Source organism: Carassius carassius, chromosome 10 (assembly GCF_963082965.1).
Source record: "Carassius carassius chromosome 10, fCarCar2.1, whole genome shotgun sequence".
NCBI classification, from domain to species: Eukaryota; Metazoa; Chordata; class Actinopteri; order Cypriniformes; family Cyprinidae; genus Carassius; species Carassius carassius.
The window spans coordinates 8,005,709-8,030,095 of NC_081764.1; the positions used below are offsets into that span (position 1 = coordinate 8,005,709).

General features: G+C 37.2%; 2 protein-coding genes and 1 pseudogene across 7 annotated transcripts in view; 2 read left to right on the forward strand and 1 right to left on the reverse strand.

The window, feature by feature from the left end:
- LOC132151659 (FERM domain-containing protein 4B-like) overlaps positions 1–8,284 on the forward strand; it is a 55,412-nt gene extending 47,128 nt beyond the window's left edge. For 2 of the 3 annotated variants that reach the window (XM_059559944.1, XM_059559945.1), the window contains 12 exons: positions 1,671–1,809; positions 1,931–2,072; positions 2,162–2,295; positions 2,394–2,510; positions 2,602–2,830; positions 3,033–3,080; positions 3,268–3,391; positions 3,994–4,158; positions 4,445–5,154; positions 5,675–5,795; positions 7,203–7,400; positions 7,987–8,120. In XM_059559944.1, the coding sequence (XP_059415927.1) occupies positions 1,671–1,809; positions 1,931–2,072; positions 2,162–2,295; positions 2,394–2,510; positions 2,602–2,830; positions 3,033–3,080; positions 3,268–3,391; positions 3,994–4,158; positions 4,445–5,154; positions 5,675–5,795; positions 7,203–7,374 (2,101 nt within the window). In that variant the 3' untranslated portion in view covers positions 7,375–7,400; positions 7,987–8,120. Of the gene's footprint in view, positions 1–1,670; positions 1,810–1,930; positions 2,073–2,161; positions 2,296–2,393; positions 2,511–2,601; positions 2,831–3,032; positions 3,081–3,267; positions 3,392–3,993; positions 4,159–4,444; positions 5,155–5,674; positions 5,796–7,202; positions 7,401–7,986 lie in introns of all 3 variants that reach the window. The other variant, XM_059559943.1, reaches the window with a different exon arrangement.
- A 5,157-nt stretch (positions 8,285–13,441) lies between these two features.
- Positions 13,442–14,272, reverse strand: LOC132151661 (PRA1 family protein 3-like; annotated as a pseudogene).
- Positions 14,273–17,143: 2,871 nt separating this feature from the next.
- LOC132151662 (CCA tRNA nucleotidyltransferase 1, mitochondrial) lies at positions 17,144–23,639 on the forward strand. Of its 4 annotated transcripts, none has more exons than XM_059559947.1 (8): positions 17,144–17,272; positions 17,522–17,667; positions 17,960–18,153; positions 18,352–18,490; positions 18,646–18,772; positions 18,982–19,175; positions 19,670–19,923; positions 22,650–23,639. In XM_059559947.1, the coding sequence occupies exons 2-8, from the start codon at positions 17,529–17,531 to the stop codon at positions 22,896–22,898; spliced, it is 1,296 nt and encodes a 431-aa protein (XP_059415930.1). In that variant the 5' UTR covers positions 17,144–17,272; positions 17,522–17,528; the 3' UTR covers positions 22,899–23,639. The 4 variants fall into 4 exon arrangements, with proteins under 4 accessions (XP_059415930.1, XP_059415932.1, XP_059415933.1 ...); XM_059559949.1 differs by having other exon boundaries at positions 17,164–17,272; positions 17,567–17,667; XM_059559950.1 differs by lacking the exon at positions 17,522–17,667 and having other exon boundaries at positions 17,223–17,272.
- Positions 23,640–24,387: the final 748 nt, after the last annotated feature.

Here is a 24,387-nt window from a genome sequence, read left to right on the forward strand (position 1 = left end):
TCTCTCTGTCTATATTATGGAAACTGGTAAACATATCAGTTAAATTCCCCAATAGTAATTCCAAATGGCCATAGCCTAGGTTTCTCTAATCAAACATCAGCGGTCGAGTAAGTGCATTTATTTTGCGATCAAAAATGCAAACAATACAGTTGAGATCTCACGACAGAACACAGACCGGCTGAATGACGCTTTCATTAGATCGCTCAATTCCAGCTTGTTAGTGTTTTCAGATTATCGGCGGCGGCTCTTCCGCAATGAGGAGTGAGCACGTGCGCATGGTTGCCAGATTGCTTAAAATAAGCAAACACCGGGCAGAAAATGTATCCTTGTAACAGAGGAGCTCTGATTCGGAGATTTAAACTCTTGTTATCTGGCAACCGCTATCATTAAAGCTCTTATGGTAGAGGGGCGTAGAGCAGTCAGCAGTTACAGGTTCCTTTTTTGGACATTCGGCGCGTTCTTTTGGGAAAGTATGCTTGAATTTGAAATATTCGATATTCCCGATATATTCAAATTGTACATCGTCGTCAAAATTATTCCGATGTTATCGCTAATATTCGATATATCGCCCAGCCCTACCACAGAGCTTCTCTTAAAACCGCAGACAGTTGACAGACTTGTGTTCTTAGCTTAAAAACTTGTTAAAAAAATTAAAATAAAATACTTATCCCAGTTGCATAGTTTAAATTGTGAATTGCATGCACTAAAAAGTTGACAGAATGCACTTTCTGTAACTGTTACTTAATTTGCACTGCTTCAGTTACATATAGTCCTACATGTATTCATTTAATAAAAAGCAGTAATGATCTCTTGGTCTAGATTTTTTAACTGCTTAAATTAGCTGTTTATTCTAAATTGTTTTTTTGTTTTTTTTAATGGGCAAAAGAAAATCATGTTTTATTTTTTATTATTTAAATGCAAATGCAAACATATCGAGATATATATCGAATATCGTAAAAAATTTGAAAATATCGAGATATATATAATGTAAGTGGATGGGAATCATAGCTAAAACATACAATAAAAAAAAAACATTAACAAAATGAAAACCCTGCGGCTCATGACGATACATTGATGTGTAAAGACACAAAACGATCAGTCTGTGCAAGAAACTGAACAGTATTTATATCGTTTTTTTTCTCCATGTTTCACGCAATGTCTACACTGTTAGAACTCTCCTGAGTGCATCATCCTGTGCGTGTTCTCAGCAGCAGGCGACCAGGTGCATGAGGCGTCTTCTTGCTTAATGGCGGATCGCAGACTTATAAGTGCATTAACACCCCCACCTATCTCTCAAGTGGTCCATTGACACTCCTAATAGAGATTGTAGATAGAGTGTCAATCGTCCATTTGAGAAATAGGTGGCGGTAATGCACTTATAAGAAGAAGAGGCCTCACGTGCCTGTTGCTGAGAACGTGCCCAGGAGGATGCACCCAGGAGAGTTCTAACAGTTCGGACATTGCATAAAACTGAGGTAAAAAACGCTATAAATACTGTTCACTTTTGGGTGAACTGTCCCTTTAAATGTAGAATCACCTTTTGTTCTTATTTATTTATTTATGGCTATTCAAATGATTACTGTAACAGAAGCCAATATTTTAATTGAATTGACACAACATAGGATCAATTGTGTTATGTTTGACTTCAGTGTGCCCATGTTAATCCACAGAAGAACAGCTTCTAGACGCACATTTGGTCAGTCTGGTCAGGTCATCTACTCGTGGTATGCCAGCCATTCTCTGATCAAAACCATCTGGGTGATGGCAATCAGCCAACACCAGTTCTACCTGGACCGCAAACAGAGCAAAGTCAGTATTTGTGCTTCTTTAATACTTATTTCTTATAATTGCATAAATCATTGCTTAGTTTCTGGACTGATAGCATGCAAAAGTGATGACGTAATAACCTCTTTTTTTAACGTACCTAAAGGCTAAAATAACTTCAGCAAGAAGTTTGGGGGATATTGCCATGGATCTCACAGAGACTGGAGCTCCAAGGAACAGTAAGCTGGTCAGCATGGAGAGTAAAGACAAGCTCATCATGGCCAGCAATGGAAGTTTGGTCTCTTCCAGTAAGACAATCTGTTTCTTCCATCGCGAAAACAGCCTAATGAACATTCGTTCAGATGTCAAGATTGAGCTTGCTTTTGCATTCATTTAGATTCCATAGACAATGAAGTGAATGAGGAACAGAAGAAAGAGAAGATTGCAGAACTGAAGAACAAACAGGAGAGCATAAAAGAAATTCTTGCACTCAAGGAAGAAGAGCTGAAGAAAATTTGCCTCCGGGAAGCTGTTAGTGGCTTGTCATATTTAAATATGCTTTTTCAAGTATGTCAATTTAAACAGTCATATCTTAAGATTTTCTTTGCTTTCTCTTTTAATGTAATCAGGAGTTAACCGGTGTGTTACCTAAGGAGTATCCTTTGGCACCAGGAGAGAAGCCCCCCACTGTTCGAAGGCGCGTGGGAGCTACTTTCCAATTGGATGACCTTTTCCCTTATGATGCAGTAGGCTGTCTCAATTGCTTTTCTCAGGAATACTGTAAGAGCTGCTTGCAGTTTGTGTACTTCTTTGCTAATTAAATTTTGTTCCTTGCAGGACCCTCATTTAAGAAACCTGGAGAGCTGCTTTGCGCTCCAGAAAAAGATTGTGGAGGCAGCGAAAAAACTTGCCTATGAAAATGAGCTCTGTAAAACGATGAAGAAGAAACGCAGGAGAAACCTACTGGATGCTACCAAAAAACTCCAGGGGATCGAAAATCAGATTAATGATTACAGAGTGAAGATTGGCAAGGAGCCCACACAAAGAGCTTCTGTCATCATTGCTGGTGCATACCTGGTTTATTTATTAGTCATGATATGTATTGGGTCAAAATGTGTGTGAACCCTGAAAACGTGCTTGCTTTTACAGTGTATGCAAACTTGCACTGTGTTGACAGTCATGGTTTTATGCTTCACTTATGTAGAAGTGATGGATAATGGCGCAAGGAAGTATTACATGCAGAACTATAATCTCTATTGTTGTTGCAGATGATGTAAACCTTGACAGCCTTTCTGACTGCCTGAATTTGGAAGATGGTGAGTATTGCAACAATGTTATATATAATAGAATATGTGGTGTATTACTTTTGGTCAGTGTAATAAAAAATAAAATCTTACTGACCGTAAACATTTAAACAATAGTGTATAAATGGCATTGCCTCTTATCGGTACAGGTTAGACTATGTGGCTATCCTGTTAATCTTGTTAACTTGTTTTATCTTAGACGAGCCATTGCAGAGACATTCAGTGCAGTATTCTCCACGTCCCAACTCCTCAAACTCCTTTGCTGCATCATACCATTCAAATCACATTGATCACACTCATGACAACTACCAGGATTGTGGCAGGTAAGAGTCCTGCCAACTACAGCTCTTCAGTTTTAAGTTTGAGCACATCTTACTTTTTCCTGCCTATGGCTACTGTTTGCTTTTGTGTTGTTGAGCTAGTAGAGACCTGTGAACAAGAAATCAGCCCTGCATTCCAGTCTTCCCTTGCCTCGACTTCTTTCTTCTCAATCTCCTCTTATCAGCCCAAACACTCACAAGTGTTAAAAATAGTGCCCCCAGGAATAAGCATGTCGCTGCTTGACTGCAAAAACTCCAGCAATAATCACAAAGTGGGGGCGGAAGGGGCATAAGCAGGAAAGTTGTTCTGGAAAGTCTCACAGGAACAACAGGCATTAAATAGAATAAGCCAATGAGTTGGAAGTTCATTTAGGCCAGACAACTGAAATCCGTCTGTAAAATGATATGTAATTCTTCAGTCATTTGTTATTTAATTATTTGTTCCTCTAAATCCAATGTGCTTTTGTATTAGATTTAACCAAGTACTATGGTGGAATGCCGTGAAAAGTTTTTCTGTAATTCCTTGGAGGTTTTTGTGCACAATAAGAACTCCACCCATGAAGGAAGTTTGGTTTGATAAAGCATTGTTCTTATCTGCATTCTAGACTAAATTATAGTCAAGTCCAAGATCCTGTGGCTTATATGTACGGAGATGCCTTATCGACACCCAGCAGCCCTTACCGTCAACCCTCACGCCAACCCTCTGACTCGCGGAGCATGCCCCCTACCCCTCAGCTTCCCCGCAATGCCTACAGCAGCATCCAGCTCAGGTACAGAACACAATTGAGCCCTCTTCATCACCCGCTCACTAGTGTGACACTTAAATGACATTTGGTAAGAAATAAAGAGTGTTCCCACGATCATGGCAAACCTGTAAATGTCAGGGTTTTCCAGGATTGGAAAAGTCATAGAAATGTGCATTATTACACTATTTTTAGTAAAATGTTTAAAAAAAATTTTTTTTATGTTTTCTTATTTATTTTTGAATACTTTAATTATTTTATTCATGATTTTGAAAATGTTTCCAATAATTATTTTGCTGCTTCCTGCATACAGCACTCATTTTCGGCAGCGCAGCGGTAGTCTGGAATCTCAGTCAACAATCCCTACGGAGAGTGAGCCACCCGAGCCTGTCTTCACCATCTCTCCTCCTCGCCGTAGCAATAGTACTGAGATACTTGATGATGGCTCCTCCTACACCAGCCAATCCAGCGTGGAGTACCCTGTACCTGGCTGCCATTCACGTGCTAAAAACCGCCATCGGCGAAGGCAGGGCAACATATATGCCAACACAGGCAGCATGCCCAACCTTGCACAGAATGACACACAGGGATATACACCCCAACCTCGGCAACAACCAACCACCACAGCCTATTACGTTACTGGATATCCACGTTACATCGAACCTGAGGTGTACCCAAATGGACCGTACATGTATGAGACTGAGATGGAGGGACACTATAATGTTAACCCTTCCTACTACAGACACAACCCTCATGGGAACTATGGCCAGGATGAGATAGATGGTTTGGCTCATAACCTTTATGCCACATTAAGGCCGTCAAGGAACCGTCCTCCATCCAGGATTGAGAATCCTGTCACAAACAATCAAAGGGCTGAAGTGGTGGAACACTTGCGTGTTTGGTACAACCGACAGCAGAGACAACAAGGGTATGAAGCCTACAGGGGGCCGCAGCAGAATCTGGGCTATAGGACCATGTCATCAAGATATGTACGCAATGACAGTACAACTTCCTACTCGACAGGTGAGAAGTGTTGCAAAAAAATACTACCTTGCGCTCATGGTAAGAAATGTTAGAAATTTTTCTGGGCTTCTAATGTCCTCTTAAATGGGTGAAACTCAAAATCAAAAGAAAAAGGACAAATATTATGAATAAGAAAAACGAAGCCTGGATTAGGAGCATTAGGACATTTGCATTGTGACATTGTTATCAGGTTAATATATCAGTAATGTAATGTGGAAAAAACATTCTCATCCGGTTTAGTCTTTTTTTTTTTGTTTCGTTTTTTTTTTTTTTTACTAAATTAAATTCAGAAATTTTCTTGTATAATTTAGACATGCCTTTTATATATTATTAAATTTGAAAATGACTTAATGGTCATCTAATCTGCCATAACAGTCAAATATCGGCTGTTTAATTACCCTGACCACAAAAAAAAACCTTGTTTTGAGTAATTTTTCTTCTCTCTTGAACAGTAATGTTATCTGCATGAGGTTCTCCTTCATTAATTTCCTTTCATCTTAATTTCATCCTAAATTCGCAGTTGCTTCGGAAAACTGGCACAGTCGACCAGTCATGGCAATGTCAGAGTATGATATGCCTCCCGCACACCCTCAGTCCTACGGCTACAACTCTGTCCATTACAGTCAACCATTACACAGCAGGTACGACTCTTCTGTGCTCCATCGTCCTTCACTGATTGCCTCATTAGCCTTTATCTGAACCTGATAAAGAACCAGAGTTACCCACCCACCATTTCAATGGCATGCAAGAAACTCATTACTGCTTGCGTCTACAGCGCCTCACAGTAAAAAGGTTGAAAAAATGTTATAGAGCCACATTAAATGAAAGTCCCACGTCATATCATAGGAGCTTAGGTTGAACTTTTTTGACCTAACAGTAAATATCCACCAAGAATACCCTATAAATCACTTTGAAATGTACTAGCAACCACATAGCAAAAGCATTAGTAACGACCATTACTCATTAGGTACTAATACATAACTTTAAGGTACTAATATGCACCCTTTAGGGGGAAATTAGGTAGAGTGGTGTATCTTTTGAAAGGGTACTGCCCCAGTGACAACTTTTGTATTTTATTCGATTTTTTTCTGAGTGTATCTAGCTGATACACAGTTGTTTATGGGCATGTTCTAGCTAACAGCTTGCCTGACACCATGCATCTGGTTACTTCTGCTGGAGCATTGGTGCAGTACCTTCTCTCATGCTTTGTTCTCCCTATGACCATTCTTTTCCTCACAGAGGCTCCAGCTCGCACTCTAAAAGTGCTTGGCACTACCCCGCCTGCCCTCAGTACTATCCTTCACATTTCTCCCAAGCTTGCTCTTCCTCCCTCTCTCCTCCTCCTCCTCCTCTTCTTCCTTCTTCCTACTCTTGCTATCAGATGAAGCAGCTGAGTTTGTCCCCGCCTCAAACTGGTGGTGCAAGGGTTAATAAAGCTTCATTTGCTAAGTGTAGCCCTTAATCGTAAGTAAAGCGCCAGCGGTGTGGTGTTGCTGTGTCTGTACTCAGCTTGATTTGTTGTTTAGTCAGCGTCTCACGATGTCTGGCTTGTTGTGTGTTGTAAAAGTACAACTGCATGGCTTCCTTTTAAATGTGCTCGTCTTTTTCCAAGCAACCGTTAAAGGAGTAGTTCACACTTGTGAGCTCACCCTCATGTCGTTCCAAACCCGAATGAGTTTCTTTTTTCTGTAAAAATGCAAATATAGAGATCGTGTCAAGCGTCCATATGTATACAATCCATACAACTTTAGCATTTTTATTCCATGTCTTTTAAAGCCAATGCATTCCTCACAAGCTTCAGCATTTTTATGGGGTTTTTTTCTTCTGCTGGCCCAATCGGGTGACCAACACAAACACTACCATTCAAAATTTTGGAGTCATTCATTCATTCACTTATTAAGAAAATAATATTTTTTTCCAGCAAGGATGCTTTAAATGGATCAAAAGTGAACCCTTTAAGTGTCAACATACATCCAATGATCTCGTAATGAGCACACAACAAACACTTAACAATTTGATCTCACTGCTACTTACCCTTCCTTCCAAAGCAGCCCTGACCCCCATCTGCTGGCTCCACATCCTCACCCTCTTATGGACAGATACCCACCCGAGTATGGGTGGATGACTCCGGGCAGGAGAAGCCCATTGCCAGTGCCTTTAGAGGTGCCTGGTGCAGTTGCCAGCGGTTATGACCCGGAATACATTTATACTCATTTCTAGTGACTCAGACAACATGTAAAACATTGGTGAGATATGAAGGACTGCATTTGACTCTCTAACTATAATGTCGAATCACTCAGGGGTTAACAAACTGCAGTATTTTCTTCTGCTTACTCACTGGTGGTGGGGTGGTTGTGTTTTCTTCCAAAAAATGATGAGGTGTTGTTTTGAGGGAAGCATTTTAACCCTGCACTTTTTTTTTTATTGCTGTGTGCAAGTTATGACTAGCATACATGTGTGTTTTTGTATGGTCTGCTTCAGGTGTGTGAATGTTTAACACTGTTCAGTGATGTCTAACTCAACCTACTTGAAATCTGCGAACATGTTTACATGTATCAATCATCAATATGGAAACAAGGCTTGTTTCTTGACCAGATATACTGAATTCTTTAGTACACATTGCTGCAAAACCAGCTGCACAAGGAGTTATTTTTGCAACATTGTGTTTCTTGCAAAAGTATTGACCATGACTCTGTTTTGTATATCTGGTATTGTATTCATATATATTATGTGCTACTGGGGTTTAAAATGATTAATAAATCAGTATATTTGTCCATATTTTCTGTAGATCTTTGCATTATTAAAACATTTTACTCTCTTTTCTGTTTGCAGATCTTATATAGATGTCAACCACCATGATTCACACACGAGCAGCCCAATGGACAGCAGCTTTGACTCTGAAGACCAGCAGACACTCTATTGGCATGAGAACTCCAAACCTGGAACAATAGTGTAGAGACTGAGAGAAACCGTTTCCTGTTCACTCTTATGTGCCTTGCTCACATCCCGTTTGCTTATTAATGCCAGCGAGTTCCAAAGGTAGGAATGTCACCGGACGAGAGCCTTTAAAACATGTGTGTGAAGGACAATACATTCTCTTCATGAACAAACCTGTGGGATAGCACTTCGTCTTCACTTCTTTGGGTGAAACTTTTGACACTGTGGGCAGAATGAACTGGGTGTATCGCCCCAATACACACACTGTGAGATTGAAGGATATTGCAACATTAATGTTTCATCAGGCACAAGCAATCAATGATATGAAGGATTGAACCCAGATTTTTTTCATGTGCAAAATCCTCACCAAAATATTCTACAATGCTTTTTCACACTTGGATTGTTAGTCAAACTTTTAACAGTGTTGTGTGTGTGTGTGGTGTTCGTAAACTCCGTACTTGGAATGTGATTGTGCAACAGCCTTCATTCAGTATTTTCTTGTGTACCATTTTAATTTAGTTTACAACCAGCAGTGCTGTTTTTAATTAGTGCGGAACTAACATTTGCACCAATCACAGGAAGTTTTCCTTTTTTCGCACTAGCAAATTCTAGTAAATCATGTTTGTCAACATGTTACTTTACTTCAGCCAGTGCCAAGTATTCAGTTTCTTTTCTAATCCTGTTAAAATGGACTGCAACAACTCTAATTATTGAAACATAACTGTATGGGAGTATAATTGTTTTTATAGTGTCACTAACAAAATATCCTGGTACAATAATTGTGGCCATTTACTGCACTTTTATACCCTAATGGACTTTTGGAAACTATGAATGAGAGCACAGCATCTCTCTTTCTCTTCAGAAGGGAACTGTATATGTGTTTGTAAAATACTGTAAAAACATTTGATACGTTTCTCACCTTTTAGAGAGATTTGTTTTTATCATTTTGAAAGATTTGTTTTTAAAGCATATAATATATAGTTTGGATTTCTCAAGCTGGTTCTTAGTAATTTGTCAAAAAAATCATTGGAATTAAAAGAGAAAACCAACATGTATTGCCCTCGTCTTTTGTCAGTATTGAGCATGAATGGTTTGAGTTTTTATATTTAGAAATATAACTTTCTTGTGGCTTCATAAGGAAATACCACCTGCTGGGACACATGCAATACGGAAGTTAACAATTTCACGGAGCGTGACAGTAAGCCACCATTGGGACTATACAATTATTTAATATCAATGTCAATTCAATGCAATATTGGTAACATTTATATAACACATGCTTATCTAAAAAAAAAAGCTTACAGCTAGCAATAGAAGTGATTAATTATACATTTGTCTATTCATAGCTGAAATAATGAATTGGAAGTTCTCACATAAAAAACAACCACTTGTGTTAAAACTACACACACTAATAACGTTTTCATTACTTTAGACTGAATTCTCATGAGAAAAAGCATTCATCATTGTGTTTGGAGTACAGTATAAAACTAGAAAAACAAGTTTTGAGACTCCCAGCTAAGAACACATGAGCCACTTCCCTAAAGATAAGCAATCGGTCATCTATGTAAAGAAAGAGCTCATAACACATCATGTGGCTGGCGTTTTATGCTACACCTTTGATAAATATCCATAATTCATGTATTTATGTTCGCACTTGGACTGATTAATAGAAAATAAGTAACATTTAAAATGCATTGAATACAAAGATATTTATATTTGGTCCATTAAAAAAAAAAAAAGTATTGTTACCTCTGACCTATTAATTGTAAGTCAGTGTCATTCTTATAATACATATTTTTTGCTCCATTTTCTTGACAGTATTTTTCATTGCATTACGAAAAAAATCATTAATCATATATTAAATACATTCAGTTGGATATAATAAAATATTAAACATTTAATAATACATTCTAGCATTATGATTTTCATCATTGTATTGCAGTAATATGATTTATTTATTATTTTATTTTTCTCAATTGAGATGAGAAGTGTTTTAATCATGAGAATAATTTCATATTGCAAATAATTTTAATGGGTAATTATATATATATATATATATATATATATATATATATATATATATATAATGAAGAGTTCAGATGCAAAAGCCTCTAAATGCCATCTGAAATTTTCATCTAAAATTAGGATTTTTATCAGGCTCCTATATTTATGTTCAGTTATTTCACTTTAATAGCCTGGAAAAGGACCTGCACACTGCCATTAAAGTAAAATGACTCAACCTAAGCATAGGAGCTTGATAAAAATCCTAATTTTAGATTAAAATTTCAGATGGCACTTAGAGGCTTTTGCATCTGAACTCTTCATATATATATATATATATATATATATATATATAATTATTTATTTTTTATTTTCTTTTGATTTTAGTGTGGTATTTCTTTATGACATTCACCCTACAGCTCTTGAAGTGGTTGCTCTCACCTCACATTGCCCTCTGCTCTTGACTTTGAGTGAGATACAGAAACTTTGTTCTGATGAACTGGGGCCTGGGGCCGTCCACCCTACACTGCTTCTGAAGTATGCTGGGATGTTTGTGCTGCAGCTGTACCCTTCTGTCTAAACTCTTGCTCTTGTAGCCACCAGCTGGCACAAAGATATCAGCCAGGTAATCCACAGCTGACTCCAAACCTATGCAAACAATGGCCATCTATTAGTCCTTCATAAATACACACACACCATCCTTCCAGTTGCAAGTGGGTTTGTGGTTATGCACCCTATTAAACTTCAAAGTACATAGACATCTGTAACTGAGGAACTGGCATTTTATTTACCTAATTTTTCCAAACAACGTGTCAGTTCATTAATGGGCTTGTTGCTCATCTGATATCACATTCAATGGCGGTGTAAAAGTATGCAACAATAGTCAACTTAAACAACTGAGTTGTCATTAGACATAAGTCATTAGACATGAGTTCCATCATAGATTAACTACATATCTTAATAGGTTTGTTTTAATCTCCACTTAGCAAAAAAAAAAAAAAAAAAAAAATATATATATTTTATGTGCACCCAACAGTTTAGAATTATTCCCTACCTTTCTGATCAATGTTGGGGAAAGTTACATTTAAAAGTAATGCATTACAATTTGTGTTACTCCCTAAAAAGTAATAGCTTTACTTTTTATGGAAGGTAATGCATTACATTATTTTTGCATGTTTGTTTTTAATATAGTTTTATATAGGATGCAGGAGAAAAAATAAAGAAAAAAATAAATGAAATAATTTTTTTTACATAATATTTAATATTGAAAAGAGAAACATGAGAAAACAGCTCCCTTTTTTGGTTTTCACTGAAGAAAAAAAAAGAATTCGACTGATTTTTCATTTTTACATTCAAGGGTAGAAAATGTATAAACTGCTTGAATATTTGATTTCCACGTGAGTGGGTGGTAATGAAACACCATTTTCCACTGATTGTCAAACAAAGATTAAATGATGCTGTCATCACGTCTTCTTCAGTGACGTGCAACAGAATAATAGTCATCCGCTGCGAAAAAAAAAGTGCTTACGTTCCCCCACCGCTGTTTCTGATATTCCTTGTTAGCTATGTACTCAGCATTTTAGAATTCAAAGAGCTCAGGTTTGGCTCTGTTTTTAAACGATAACACATGAAAGTGAAGTTGCTGATTCAGCCGGTTCAGCTCTAGAGGAGCTAAGCATGATTTACTGTAGGTAAATTTGCACAGATGTTGTGAGCTGCTCTGAAACTACTGCATATAGGAGAAGAGTGAGGGACAGGATCTGGATCAGCTAGGGGAATAAACTACCTTTAAAATCATATTTCCTCATACATTTTAAAGACTCCTCATTTTTTTATACAAGTCCGCAAGTTCAGTCATTCTGTGAGCTTGTAATGAGACAGCTGTTGAAAAACCGTTGTAGAGCACTGTGCTCAGTCATATGCACTGCTTGGTCCATTTGTTCCTCTTTAAAAAGGTTTTACTTTTGGAAACATGTTTTAAGTCCTGTACACTCACAGTAGCTGAAGACTCCAGCCATATCAGTAGCCTAAGAAAAGCTGATTGATTTATTTTACATAGATTAGGTTGCATGGGGCCAACATGCTGAGCTCACATGACTGACTACTACTTGACTTATCTTTGTAAACCAATGTTTTCAAACACTTTGCTTGTGGAATAAATGAATCATGTATGATTGTGAATATGGCATTTTTAAAATGGTAATTAGAATCCTCTGCATGATGCTGAATTCACACTGCAAGATGGCATATTTAACCACAGCAATTCATTTGATTTCAAAGTAAATCTATATTTGATTCAAATAAAACACAACAATTTTACTTTATTAACACACTTTGCATAGATTGAACAATATCCACCTAATTTCTTTTACATAAATGCATTTGTAACTTGAACGTGTGAGGCTTCCGGTGCCATTTACCTATACAGTTATTTTACCCACCAGTCGGTTATGCCACTAGATACAAAAAACTGCTATTGGTTATTATTTTACTTTATCATAATCATAAACACACTGGTTTATAATGCAAATAGCACATTAATAGAATGAAGCTTATTTCCACATTGCAAATTAAGGTTGATAGCGCCACAGGAAATTCAACTTTTGGGTCATTTAACCTAATAGGTAACAAGAAAGCAATAAGACTTGAAAGTCTGTGCATTAATCAAAGAGTTAATCTTAGGCATGATGCAAAAAACTGAGTATCTAAAACCCTCATATTGCTTTTGCAACACAGCTACATCAGCAATGTGTTAAAAGACATCAATGTTCAACGAACAGTTCACATCAACAACAAACAGAAGTAAACAATTCTACAAAGCAATGGTTCCCAACCCTGGTGCTGGAGGCACCCCAACACTGCACGTTTTGCATGTATCCTTAATCTAACACACACTTGATACAGGTCATCTGCTCATTAGTAGAGACTCCAAGAAATGAAATCGGTGTGTCAGAAAAAGGGTGCTGGGGTGCCTCCAGGACCAGGGTTGGGAACCACTGCTACAGAGTAATACAGTTCATTATCAGTACCGCAGGAGTTTCCAGTTGCCGTTAAACACAGTGACTTTTGTAGAGTTAAAGTTATCACACTGCAGAATATTTGAAGATCATAAACCTAAAAACATATTGTCATATTATAATTTGAACTGTCTTAATATATGAATGAATGTATTTTGGGAGAGAAGGATACTAACACCTTAAATATGCACATATGACACCTTTCCCTATAGGTCGTAGAAAAAAATTGCATACTCTTACATTTGACCTGAGAATTAAACAGAAAAAACCTCTTATTTTCAATTCAATTTTGTTTTCATTCCATTATAGAAAAAACAGACTTGTTTTCTAAGTTTTGTTTAGCTAATGAAAGATGTTGGAAGAAAAGGAGTGAATTTCACAAATTGTGCCAGCTCTTCCTTTATGTATTGGTGAGAAGCTCAGTAAGGCACGGTTGAAGGAGTTCACTCCTTGAGTTTACTCTCCAGAAAGTCTTGAATTTTATTGAGGTTCTCTTCTTGTTGACCCAGTGCTTCAAGTATGATTCCCATGAGTGATTTTTTGAGTCCAGCACTCTCCATCTTATTCTCCAGTTTGTTTTTCATGTTCCGTAGGCGAAGCAATGCATGTGCAAAGATCACTGAAATGCAAAATGACAAAAAAACATTAAGCTTCCAGATACTTCATGTTGCATGCCAAATATATACATAATATATACATAATATCTGGATTTAATAAACTGCTGTTTTGCATTTATTTTCCTGCAAGCAACAAAGAGTCTTATTGTTTTCCATCGAATAGGTTAAAATCTTACGAAAAAAAAAAAAATCTAAAAATGTTTAATTTATGATTTTCTTAAGAAACTTTACAGATAAGAGGCAGCAGGATTCCAAGCAGGAACACCATAACTCCACCAAAAAGCGACATGAGGAAATAGCTCACGACCATCCCCAAGAATACAAACAAAGCAGGGTTCTCCTTCTTGAATTTTTTGATGATCGCCTTGTTCTCCCCTGCCCAAACAGAGCCAAGACAGAAGCGACCACTGCTGCACCCGTGAACATGCTCACAGGGTGCAAACACTTGTGAACAGAGAATTTGGCAGTGACGGGATTTTAGGCTACTTCAAAGTCTACTTAGAAATAAGCAGGGTACTCATTACATTAAAGTTGTACTCATTGTGTTTTAGACCAGTGGTTCCCAAACTTTTCCATTCCACGACCCACCTAGACAAGTGTAATATATTTCACGACCCACCAAAATATTAAAAAAAAAAAAAAAACAACGAGTGAAATTACTTTAAACCTAATCTTACTTAAAATTTTTATGACAGAAATTAAGTATTTAAGAAAAATAACCATTTTATTTTAGAGTACAACTGAAAATTTCACTACAAATTTACAAGTTTTAATTTTTGTTTACTGGCGTTAAAATATGTAGTGTCCATAAAAACGTGAAGCAGGCTCACTCCAGTGAAGTGTGATCTGCGCTGCTGTGTTTTGTTGCATTCATGATCCTTCCGTGTGTGTCGGCGAGAACGGAGCACAATCCAACACTTTTTTAGAAAAGCATAAGAAGCAAAGCAGAACTATCTAAAACAGTTTGGAGATTAAAATAATTGTGAAATAGGTAAAAAAAGACCGATTGAACCTTTTAATGACATTGCTCTGAGACCTTCAAAACACGCAACGCACACGGACTTAATTGCAATTTGAAAATCACACTAAGGATATTGCAGTTCATTATTAATGTTGGTGGGCTATATCGTTGTGATGAGTGGGTTCCCAGTTCCCGCCTCCTTCTTCCTGTGATTGTGAAGATTTTAATGTTTTACACTGGTGCCGAAGCCAGGGAGGAAGGAGGGGCGCGCTGCCGAAGATCCTTCGCCGCTGGGGTGAATCCGCAGTGCCATCGAGCAGGGCGAAGGAGTCTGCCGCCGAGGGTGCTCGATGTGGTGGGCTGGAGTGAGTTGCCGGGGGGGGGGGGGGGGGGGCGAACTCACTCCAGCCCACCGCCTCGATGACTCCTTCGTGGAAAGAGGTGGGAACCGGCGGACAATCAAACAAAGTTTTAATAACCAAATAAACACAAAACAGCGCGACAGCCCCTCTCGGATGACTGCCGTGCACAAATAAAAAACAAACACAAAATAAAACCCAGGCCTGGTCCTCTCTCGTCCTTCACTGTCATCGCTCCTCTTTTGTATCTTTCCGATCTCCTCCGTGGTTCTTGAGACCGGTGAGTGTTGCTCATTTCCCAATCACTCCACCGGCCTAGCTCTGTTCCCATGGCACTAGGCCCCGCCCCACTCGTCACATTCGTGCAGCCCTAGACTGAACTGTGTTAGTGTCTGTGTGTCATTGAAACGCAAAATTAGCTGCAGCCAAGTGACTTTGTGCGACCCACCTTGTTCCATTCCGTGACCCACGAGTGGGTCGCGACCCACAGTTTGAAAACCCCTGTTTTAGACCACAGCCTTCTGTTTATGAGAATACAAGCATATGTCAATGGTGACCCCTAACGGTTATAAAGTGTAAACACCATAAAATATTGTTGGCAAAAAGCAGGCATCTTCCATGTTGGACTTAAAATATTTAAATAATTAATAACATGACAGTTTGATAATTTTGACTCTGAAACGTTAAAATAGACATGCAGTCAATGATTGTGAAATGACTGCATGACTAAAACTGCTTTCGTGCCCCTTGCTCCTGGTCAGTGTCATCTGATTACTACACTCTTAAATATTGTTCCGTATTAGCAACTAGATATAATATTAGAGACAAACCATAATCACCCAGACATTAGATTGGCCTTCATCTTACAAACACAGCTGCCCACATATCAACACAACTACAGTATGTGTGCCCAGATCAACTAACTGTCCACTAACTATATTTAGCTAAGAATTATCTCATGTTCTAAATTGTACAGGACAAAAACTTCACGTGAGAACAGCTTATTTTCTTCAGTGCAACATACAATTCTCTCTAAAAAAACAAACAATCAAAACAAAATAGATAAAAAATACAGTATCAAAGTACCATTAAAAAATTAGGTGAACTTTATTAGGACTTTATTTATAGTGCATTTAAAGTTGTATTTAAAGCTGACTTAATAATATTTTGTTTTAACAGTCACTTCTCGCGATACTTTGTGTAATGCGATGTCCGTATTGACGTGCCAACGACAATTTAGAAATAATATTTAAATATTAATTTAACAGTTAAATTCCATATTGTACATTCACCAAGAAGACAGGCTAACCTAACTGGACTTACCCTACAACCAGGAATACAATGACTGCCAGTAGCATATAGTTTGTTTGATAAGGTGGAGTGGAGGTTGCTGACCACTCTGTTGTTCCACTTCACCAGATCTCGCGTGTCTGGTCTGGCGAATCGGTCTAAGCCTGGGCAGAAATCATCCCAGTTTCTCAAAGGGGCGATCTCCACTTTAGCCATTAGATCAGACTGACCGGATCCCAGCAGCGTCTCACCTCAAATGCCAGCAGCCTGTCACTTCATCACTCTCTAAATGCGCTTTTTCTTTAAATGGGCGGTAACTATAAATGTAGACAAACTATCGAGTTTGAATATTTAGGACTTGAAGCAATCAGAGAGATACTGCTTTTTATTATCATGCTACTCATATGTTCCTTTACGGTTGTTTTACTGCTGATTGAATTAACCAGGAACTCGATGAGATGAATCTCTTTTTTCGGATCTTTTAAATAAAACATTGGAACTGTTTCACAAAACTGAATCGGAATGAATAATACTCAGCGATTCTGGAGTCATCGAATAATGATGTGGAGAAAAGCAAATTAATTTAATAGCTTACATAAAGCATAATAAACATATGGCAGTTTTATCAACAGGAATACGAAACAAGGTTCCGTTTTAATAAATTGCATTAAAACCCTATTTAAATTACAGTCAAGAAATGCAAATACATTTTAGTTTTACTAACGTTAAATCGGTTAAATCCAGCAGACTGTCTGGGAGCCTGAAAAAAAAAAAGTAAATAAACAATTTTCATTGGTTGTTACGGTCATTACGTAGCTATCCCGGAAACTCGGTGTATTCTGGCCACGCCTTTTCCGTGAATGTCTGTCATGGCTGCGCACGGCGTGAGTGAGACTACAGATGTGATGAAATACTAAAGCATGTAGTTTTTCTTAGGTGAATAAATATAACTTGTCTTATGTCACATTTGATAAATGTATTGTCTCTTTTGGTAACTCCAATTATAACCTCACCGTGTTATCTTTGGTAATATCACATTATGTGCTTATCACCTTGAGAGCTAGCCTCGAAGAGTCACATTAAGTCATAAGCTATTTATTAACTGTACTTTTAAGCATCTTTTAGATTCAGCATTATTTATATGACATGTGAACTTTACATACACTGACATTATTGTCTTTTAAGTTCACCGATGTGGGCTAAATTATTTCTGCGCCGCTCGTTCATCAGCCGAGTTCATCTCACGTGGAGTCGCAGATTATTAGTCACAATGCAGCTGAAAACTAAAGAGTTTGAGTCCTTATTTACCGACGGGCTGGTTGGTATTGCTGGTAAGTTCACTTTATCTTAAGTCATCATCACCTTTTCAAAAATACTGTGGTGGTACCATCATGGTACAGTGATAGTATACCACTTTTAACATACAGTATCAGTGAGAAGTTTGGACACACCTACTCAGTGTTTGTTATTAGCATTTGCATATTATATAATAATATTAACGTCACCAAAAATACAAAATAACACAGATTTATTAAGTCAGGCATGTCCAAACTCCGAATGATTACAGTGTTAATGTACCATGCTATTTGTACAATAAACAAGAACGTGATATTTTTCAAATAGAAATATTTGAAAAGAACCAGTTTGAGCTGAGGATTGCAGGAGGTGCGGTGCGGGATCTTCTGTCCGGAAAACGGCCTGAAGATGTGGATTTTGCCACCACAGCCACTCCAGAGGAGATGAAGAGCATGTTCCAGGCAGCAGGAGTCAGGATGATTAACAACAAAGGAGAAAAACATGGGACCATTACTGCCAGGGTAAGGTGAAGTATGCAGCTTCTTACATTGATATCATTAGACATTTTACTTGGTTGTTTTACTAAACCTTTAATTCATATTATTGAGCTTCCGCAATGCATTTAGGTGATCTGTTTTCATTTGTGACAGTTTTTCACATAATGCTTATGTTAATGTCATGTATGCAAACTGAAACATAAGGATTTATACATTATATAGCTTCATGACGAGAACTTTGAAGTGACCACATTGCGAGTGGATGTGCAGACTGATGGGCGGCATGCAGAGGTGGAGTTTACCACAGACTGGCAGAAGGATGCAGAGCGCAGAGATCTCACCATCAACTCCATGTTTCTCGGTAAAACAAATGGAGTTTCTAACAGAATACTTCACCTACATGAGCTTTGCTTTGCAAATTTGGCATAAATTAATCCTTTATTGATTTGTTACATTTCATTTGGAATAATTAAATTTTTTTGTGTATTTGATTGGTCCTTTATTGTGTTTTTACAGGACTGGATGGGACTCTCTATGATTATTTCCAAGGATATGAGGACCTCAAGAACAGGAAAGTGAGGTTTGTCGGCAGCGCCTCATTACGGATCCAAGAGGACTACCTTCGAATTCTGAGATACTTCAGGTAATTATATGCTGATACTGGGAAGAAATATATGCCTTTGGAATGATATAAGGGTGAAGAAATTATAACAGAGGTATCCATTTAAATTTGACTATATATATTCTTTACATTAAACTTTTTCAATGAAGATTATAAAGTAGAGTCCACTCTATAGCCTATAAATGTTGTTTTATCTTTATTTAATTTTTTTCTGTCGGATTGCGCTGTAGATTTTATGGTCGGGTGGCAACTGAGCCTGGGCAACATGAACCCGAGACTCTGGAGGCAATAAGAGAGAACGGCAGAGGATTGGCAGGAATCTCAGGTGAGAGGATCTGGGTGGAGCTGAAGAAGATGCTGGTTGGAAACCATGCTGATCACCTGCTGGAGCTTGTCTATGAGTTGGGCCTTGCCCAGTACACAGGTGAGAAACAAAAAAAGTGGTGCAAATTTTTGTAAGGGACTGTGGTTGAAGATCCAAAAATATAATGGACAATTACCTGTCACTAATTGGTTTCCATTCTAATTTATTATTCAAATGCATTTAAAAATTTCATTTTCTTTATTTATTCTCTTTTCATGGTAATGCAACACGAAATGCCACAACAACAATCCAACAAACACAACAAAAATACATTCCATGACAAGGAGAACAGGAGTAGGATGAAGAAAAAAAAAAAATCTTAGAAAACTCCTACCCCATTGAAAAAATGGAATTCATATGGACAGTTTTCTATAATGAACATGCTTTACATTTCTGAATTAAAGTTAACTTTGATGTTTTTTGTGGCGCATTAAAATGGTAATGTAATTTTCTGGAGATGTAAAAAAAATTTTTTTTTTTTTTTAATGTAATATTTATATATCAGAATAAATGTATGTTATAAATGTCCAGACTTGCTGTGTCTTTTCCTGCAGGTCTACCAGTAGATGGCAATGTTGAGGAGATGAAGCAGATCTGGCAGAAGGCTCATGAGAGCTCTCCTAAACCCATGACTATCCTGGCTGCTCTGTTCCGAAGCCAGGAGGATGTGGAGAAACTGGATCTGCGACTGAAACTATCCAGAGAGGAGAAAAACTTGGGCCTGTTCCTGGTTAAATACAGGCGAGATCTCGTTAAGGGACAGGATGAACATGACGGCATGAAACAGTACACAGATTTCATCATTGATGTATGTACTTTTACTTCCCTTCTAATGTTTAGTACAAAAAATGTCATCACATAATTTGCTGTACAACGTTTTAATTAAAATTAAATGAATTTCATATAAAACATTTTGACATACAACAAAATGCAATTGTTAAACAAACATCAGTAAGGCCTACTTTATCCCCATAATCATTAAAACTGTCATTCCAGTGGTATTTTAGTTTTATTTACGACTGTAGTGGTTATTAATATTTTGAATTAGCTTTTATTTTTATATTTTCTGTTTTTAAGTCACTTTATGTGCTTTTGTCATTCATTTTTTTCAAAATATTTTATTTTTATTTAACATTTATTTCAATTACCAGTAATTTTTAAAGCAGTTTTATTTAATAATAACAACACTATGGAAGAGGATTAGGTCCAAGCAATAAAAAAGAGAAACATCTCAAGATTAAAGTAATTATAATACAAGATTAAACTCATAAAATTTCAAGAAAAATGTCTAAATAAAATGTTGAGTATAAACTTATTTAATTTCGAGAATAATGTTGTTTTGTTTTGAGAAAAAAAAAAAAATTAAATTGAGAGAGAAAAACTCTAAATTAAATGTTGAGAATAAACACACTCATGTCATGTTCATTTTATCTTGTTGGATTGTATTAGTCAGCGTCTGCAGTTGCGCAGGTCATAGAGAGCAATGCTCACGTATGCGGTCAACCAGAGTTTGTTTCTTCCCTTTTTCATCACATATCACATTGTAAAAGTGGAAATCAATTGCCTAACGAGTGTGTAATAATGATGTATTAATTGTTTAGGTTTAGGGGTAAGTAGACTACAGGGAGGGCTTTGTTGTAATAATAATATTTAATAATTTAAATAAATAAAATAATTTACACCGTTATTATTTCATCCTGTTAATGTACGACAATACTGAGGTGCAAATAGTATCTGTCACTATGTATAAATAGCATCTAACTACTATTTACACTTATATCTGCTACTTTTACATAGTGTAAATAGAATTGCTATTTTCACTTAGTGTAAATAGCACATCGCTAATAAGGCTGCTGTTGTCACTTAGAGTAAATAGAATGTAATTATTTTCACTTAGTGTAAATAGTATCTGATGTGATATGTGATGAAAAAAGGAAGAAGAGTGCGTTCAGCCGAAGGTGTAAACAAACTCGCGAGCATTGCTCTCAAGACCTGCGGCACTGCAAACGCTGTCCAAACATGAAACAAGTGTGTTTATTCTCAGTATTTTGATAGATAGATAGATAGATAGATAGATAGATAGATAGATAGATAGATAGATAGATAGTGCTGCTTGAAAGTTTTTGAACCTTTTAGAATGTTCTATATTTCTGCATAAATATGACTCAAAACATAATAAAAATTTCACACAAGTCCTGAAAGTAGAGAAAGAGAGCCCAATCAGATAAGTGAGAAAAAATATGTTTGTCATTTATTTATTCAGGAAACAATATTACATATCTGTAAGTGGCAAGAGTTTGTAAATCTTTAGGACTGGCAGTTAATGTGAAGGTGAAATTAGTGTCCATCTGTTTTTCAGAGTTGTTTTCAATCAGTCAATTACTATCAGGTGTCAGTGCGTGCCCGGTTTTATTTAAAGAACAGGGATCTATCAAATCTGATCATGTTTGTGGAAGTGTATCATGGCATGAACAAAGGAGATCTCTGAGGAGCCCAGAAAAAGAGTTGCTGTTGCTCATCAGGCTAGAATATGTTACAAAAACATCTCTGAAGTGTTTTGACTCCACAAATCCACAGTTAAACATGTTGTGTACAAATGGAGGAAATTCAAGACCACTGTTTCCCTTCCAAGGAGTGATTGACCAACAAAGATCACTCCAAAAGTAAGATGTGTAATAGTTGATGCAAGATTGCAAAGGCACCCAGGGCAACTTTCTAAGCAACTAAAGGCCTTTCTCACATTTGCTAATGTTAATGTTTTTAAGTCCACCATCAGGAAAACACTGAACAACCAATGTGTGCATGGTACATCCAAAAAGAACATTGCTGCCAGTCTGCAGTTTGCTAAAGATCACCCTGACAAGCCAGAGGGCTACTGGAGAAATGTTTTTTGGACAGGTGGGACCAAAATATAACTTTCTGGTTTAAATGAAAAGTGTTATGTTAGAAGAAAAGAACACACTGCATTTAAGAATAAGATCCTTATCCCATCTGTGGAACACGGTGGTCCTGGTATCATGGTTTGGGCCTGCTTTGCTGCATCTGGACCAGTACAGCTTGCCTTCATTGATGGAACGATTAATTATTATTATGTCAGGACATCGGTCAGTGAATGAATTAATAAGTTGCTCTACCAAAAAATGGTTAAAGAATAACAAACCAAATGTTTCATAATGGTCAAGTCAAAGTCTGGACCTTAATCCAATTGGAGTTTTGTGGAAGGAGCTGAAGCAAGTAGCTCATAGGAGGAAACCCGCCAACATCACAGAGCTGAAGCGGTTCTGTCCTGACTATATGTCTCAATAAACAAATGGCAAAGAAAATATTTTTTGTCTCATTTGTTTGTTTGGGTTTTCTTTGTCTGTTTTCAGGACTTGTATGAAATTTGTATTGTTTTTTGAAGTCATATTTATGCAAAAATAGAGAAAATTCTAAAGTGTTCTAAAACTTTTAAGCTGCACTGTGTGTATGTGTTTGTGTGTGTGTGTGTGTATATATATATATATATATATAATTTCTTTTTTTCCATTGAAGTCTAGAGAGCCGGACTCCCAGGGTAAAGTACTGGAGCTGCTGAAGTATCAGGGAGAAAATAAACTCATAGCTGAGCTGAGCAGGTGGTCCATTCCGCGCTTCCCAGTGAGTGGCCATGACCTACGCAAACTAGGTTTTACCTCAGGTAAAGAGATCGGCACCATCCTTCAGGAGCTAAGGGACACATGGAAGAAGAGCCACTATCAGATGTGCAAAGAGGAACTCCTGGCCACCCTCAGCACATCCTGATGCCAGATAAGAAAACACACTTGTGTCAGAAGTGCTTATGTCTCTGCATGCATGTGGAATAATGCATTATGAGTCTGGGTTGAGAAGGTGTACCTCCATAGTGTCAGTGGATTTTGAGAGAAGGAACCATCAGGGCAGTCATATAACACTTTTCTAATTTTGTCCTATGCCTTTGCAGATACAATGCAACCAAATGTTTAGGAATATCTATTGTTGCTATCTTGGGAGTTTGTATTGGCTATTGGCTTTTTGGATGGTTGTCAGTGTGCATGGTTGTCAAATGTCTTAGAGCATCAAAGTGCACATTTTCACATTTAGAATGCTTTAACATATGGAGTATTTACCCCGCCGTTGAACCATGAGCATCATAAACACTTTCTAAAATGTTTTCCTTTATTAATTATTCATGAAGTTTCCTAGTTGACATTATATCATATTAATTCATTAATGTAATTGGTTTGAACAAGGATGCATCAATGCAAATTGAATGACGCAATGATGCAGTTAATTTTGTTTTTTGTTGATTTGATGTGGGATTTTGCCCTTTCAGCAGAGTGGTGTAATTATTATAGTGAAGGGAGTAATTTAGCTCTCCTGCTGAGAAGACATCTCGTATGAAGCTGTAGCCATGGTTTCATTATGAGGAAAAATGATGTTCCTTTTGTCAACAGTTCATAGTTATTAGAAGGTTATGCAACCAGCTCTCCAGGTGTTTACTTTGAAATAAAGTAGCCCACATCATGTCTTCCAGTGTCGTGCTGTCTTGCTTTAAAGTCCATGGATGTCCGGCAATTACTAAGGTATTTTTTTTCATATGTTTGTGAATTACTTAATATGATAATGATTTCAAATTGACATTAGTGGTAAGTTGTCATATCATTTTTGCATTGCTTATTGTCGTTATACAGTCCCACAGCTTCTTTAGAGCCTGTCAATGTAAAGTTGTCAAATTTAAAGGGAAACGATCACCCAAAAATGAAAAATATGTCATCGTTTACTCACCCTCATGCATTTTAAACCTGTATGACTTATTTTTTTTCTGTGGAACTAAAAAGATATAAATTAAAAATAAAAATAAAAATAAAAATCGGTGTGTGGATTTGTCTATAGAATGAAAAGTTGTTGTTTAAACTCTATTGATTTTTAAAAATACATTTTGGTTGAACTATCCTAATAATAATAATCTTGGAAGGCCTGAGGGTGAGTAAATTATAAGCAAATTTGGGTGAACTTTAACCTTAATACAGGGCCGTGCAGAGACCTTTGGAGGGGCAGGTGCTCAAAGTTTAAAAGGGGCACATGGAACAAGACTTTAAATAGCGCTGTTCAAAATATCAATACAGCAATATATTGTGATGCATTCCTTGCTGATTCACTGATATCGATATGGATGATTATGTATTGATATGGTAGCAAATGCTGCGATGCAGTTTTGAAAAATAAATAAGTTCAAGTTCAACTTTATTGACAGACTCAGGGTCCATTAGAA

Excerpts from the sequence above, each read along its gene's own strand:
- LOC132151662 (XM_059559947.1), top strand. The coding sequence starts at position 17,529 with ATGTGGGCTAAATTATTTCTGCGCCGCTCGTTCATCAGCCGAGTTCAT. Across the intron at positions 18,154-18,351 it reads ATGGGACCATTACTGCCAGG|CTTCATGACGAGAACTTTGA; the intron begins GTAAGGTGAAGT and ends TACATTATATAG. Across the intron at positions 19,176-19,669 it reads GGGCCTTGCCCAGTACACAG|GTCTACCAGTAGATGGCAAT; the intron begins GTGAGAAACAAA and ends CTTTTCCTGCAG.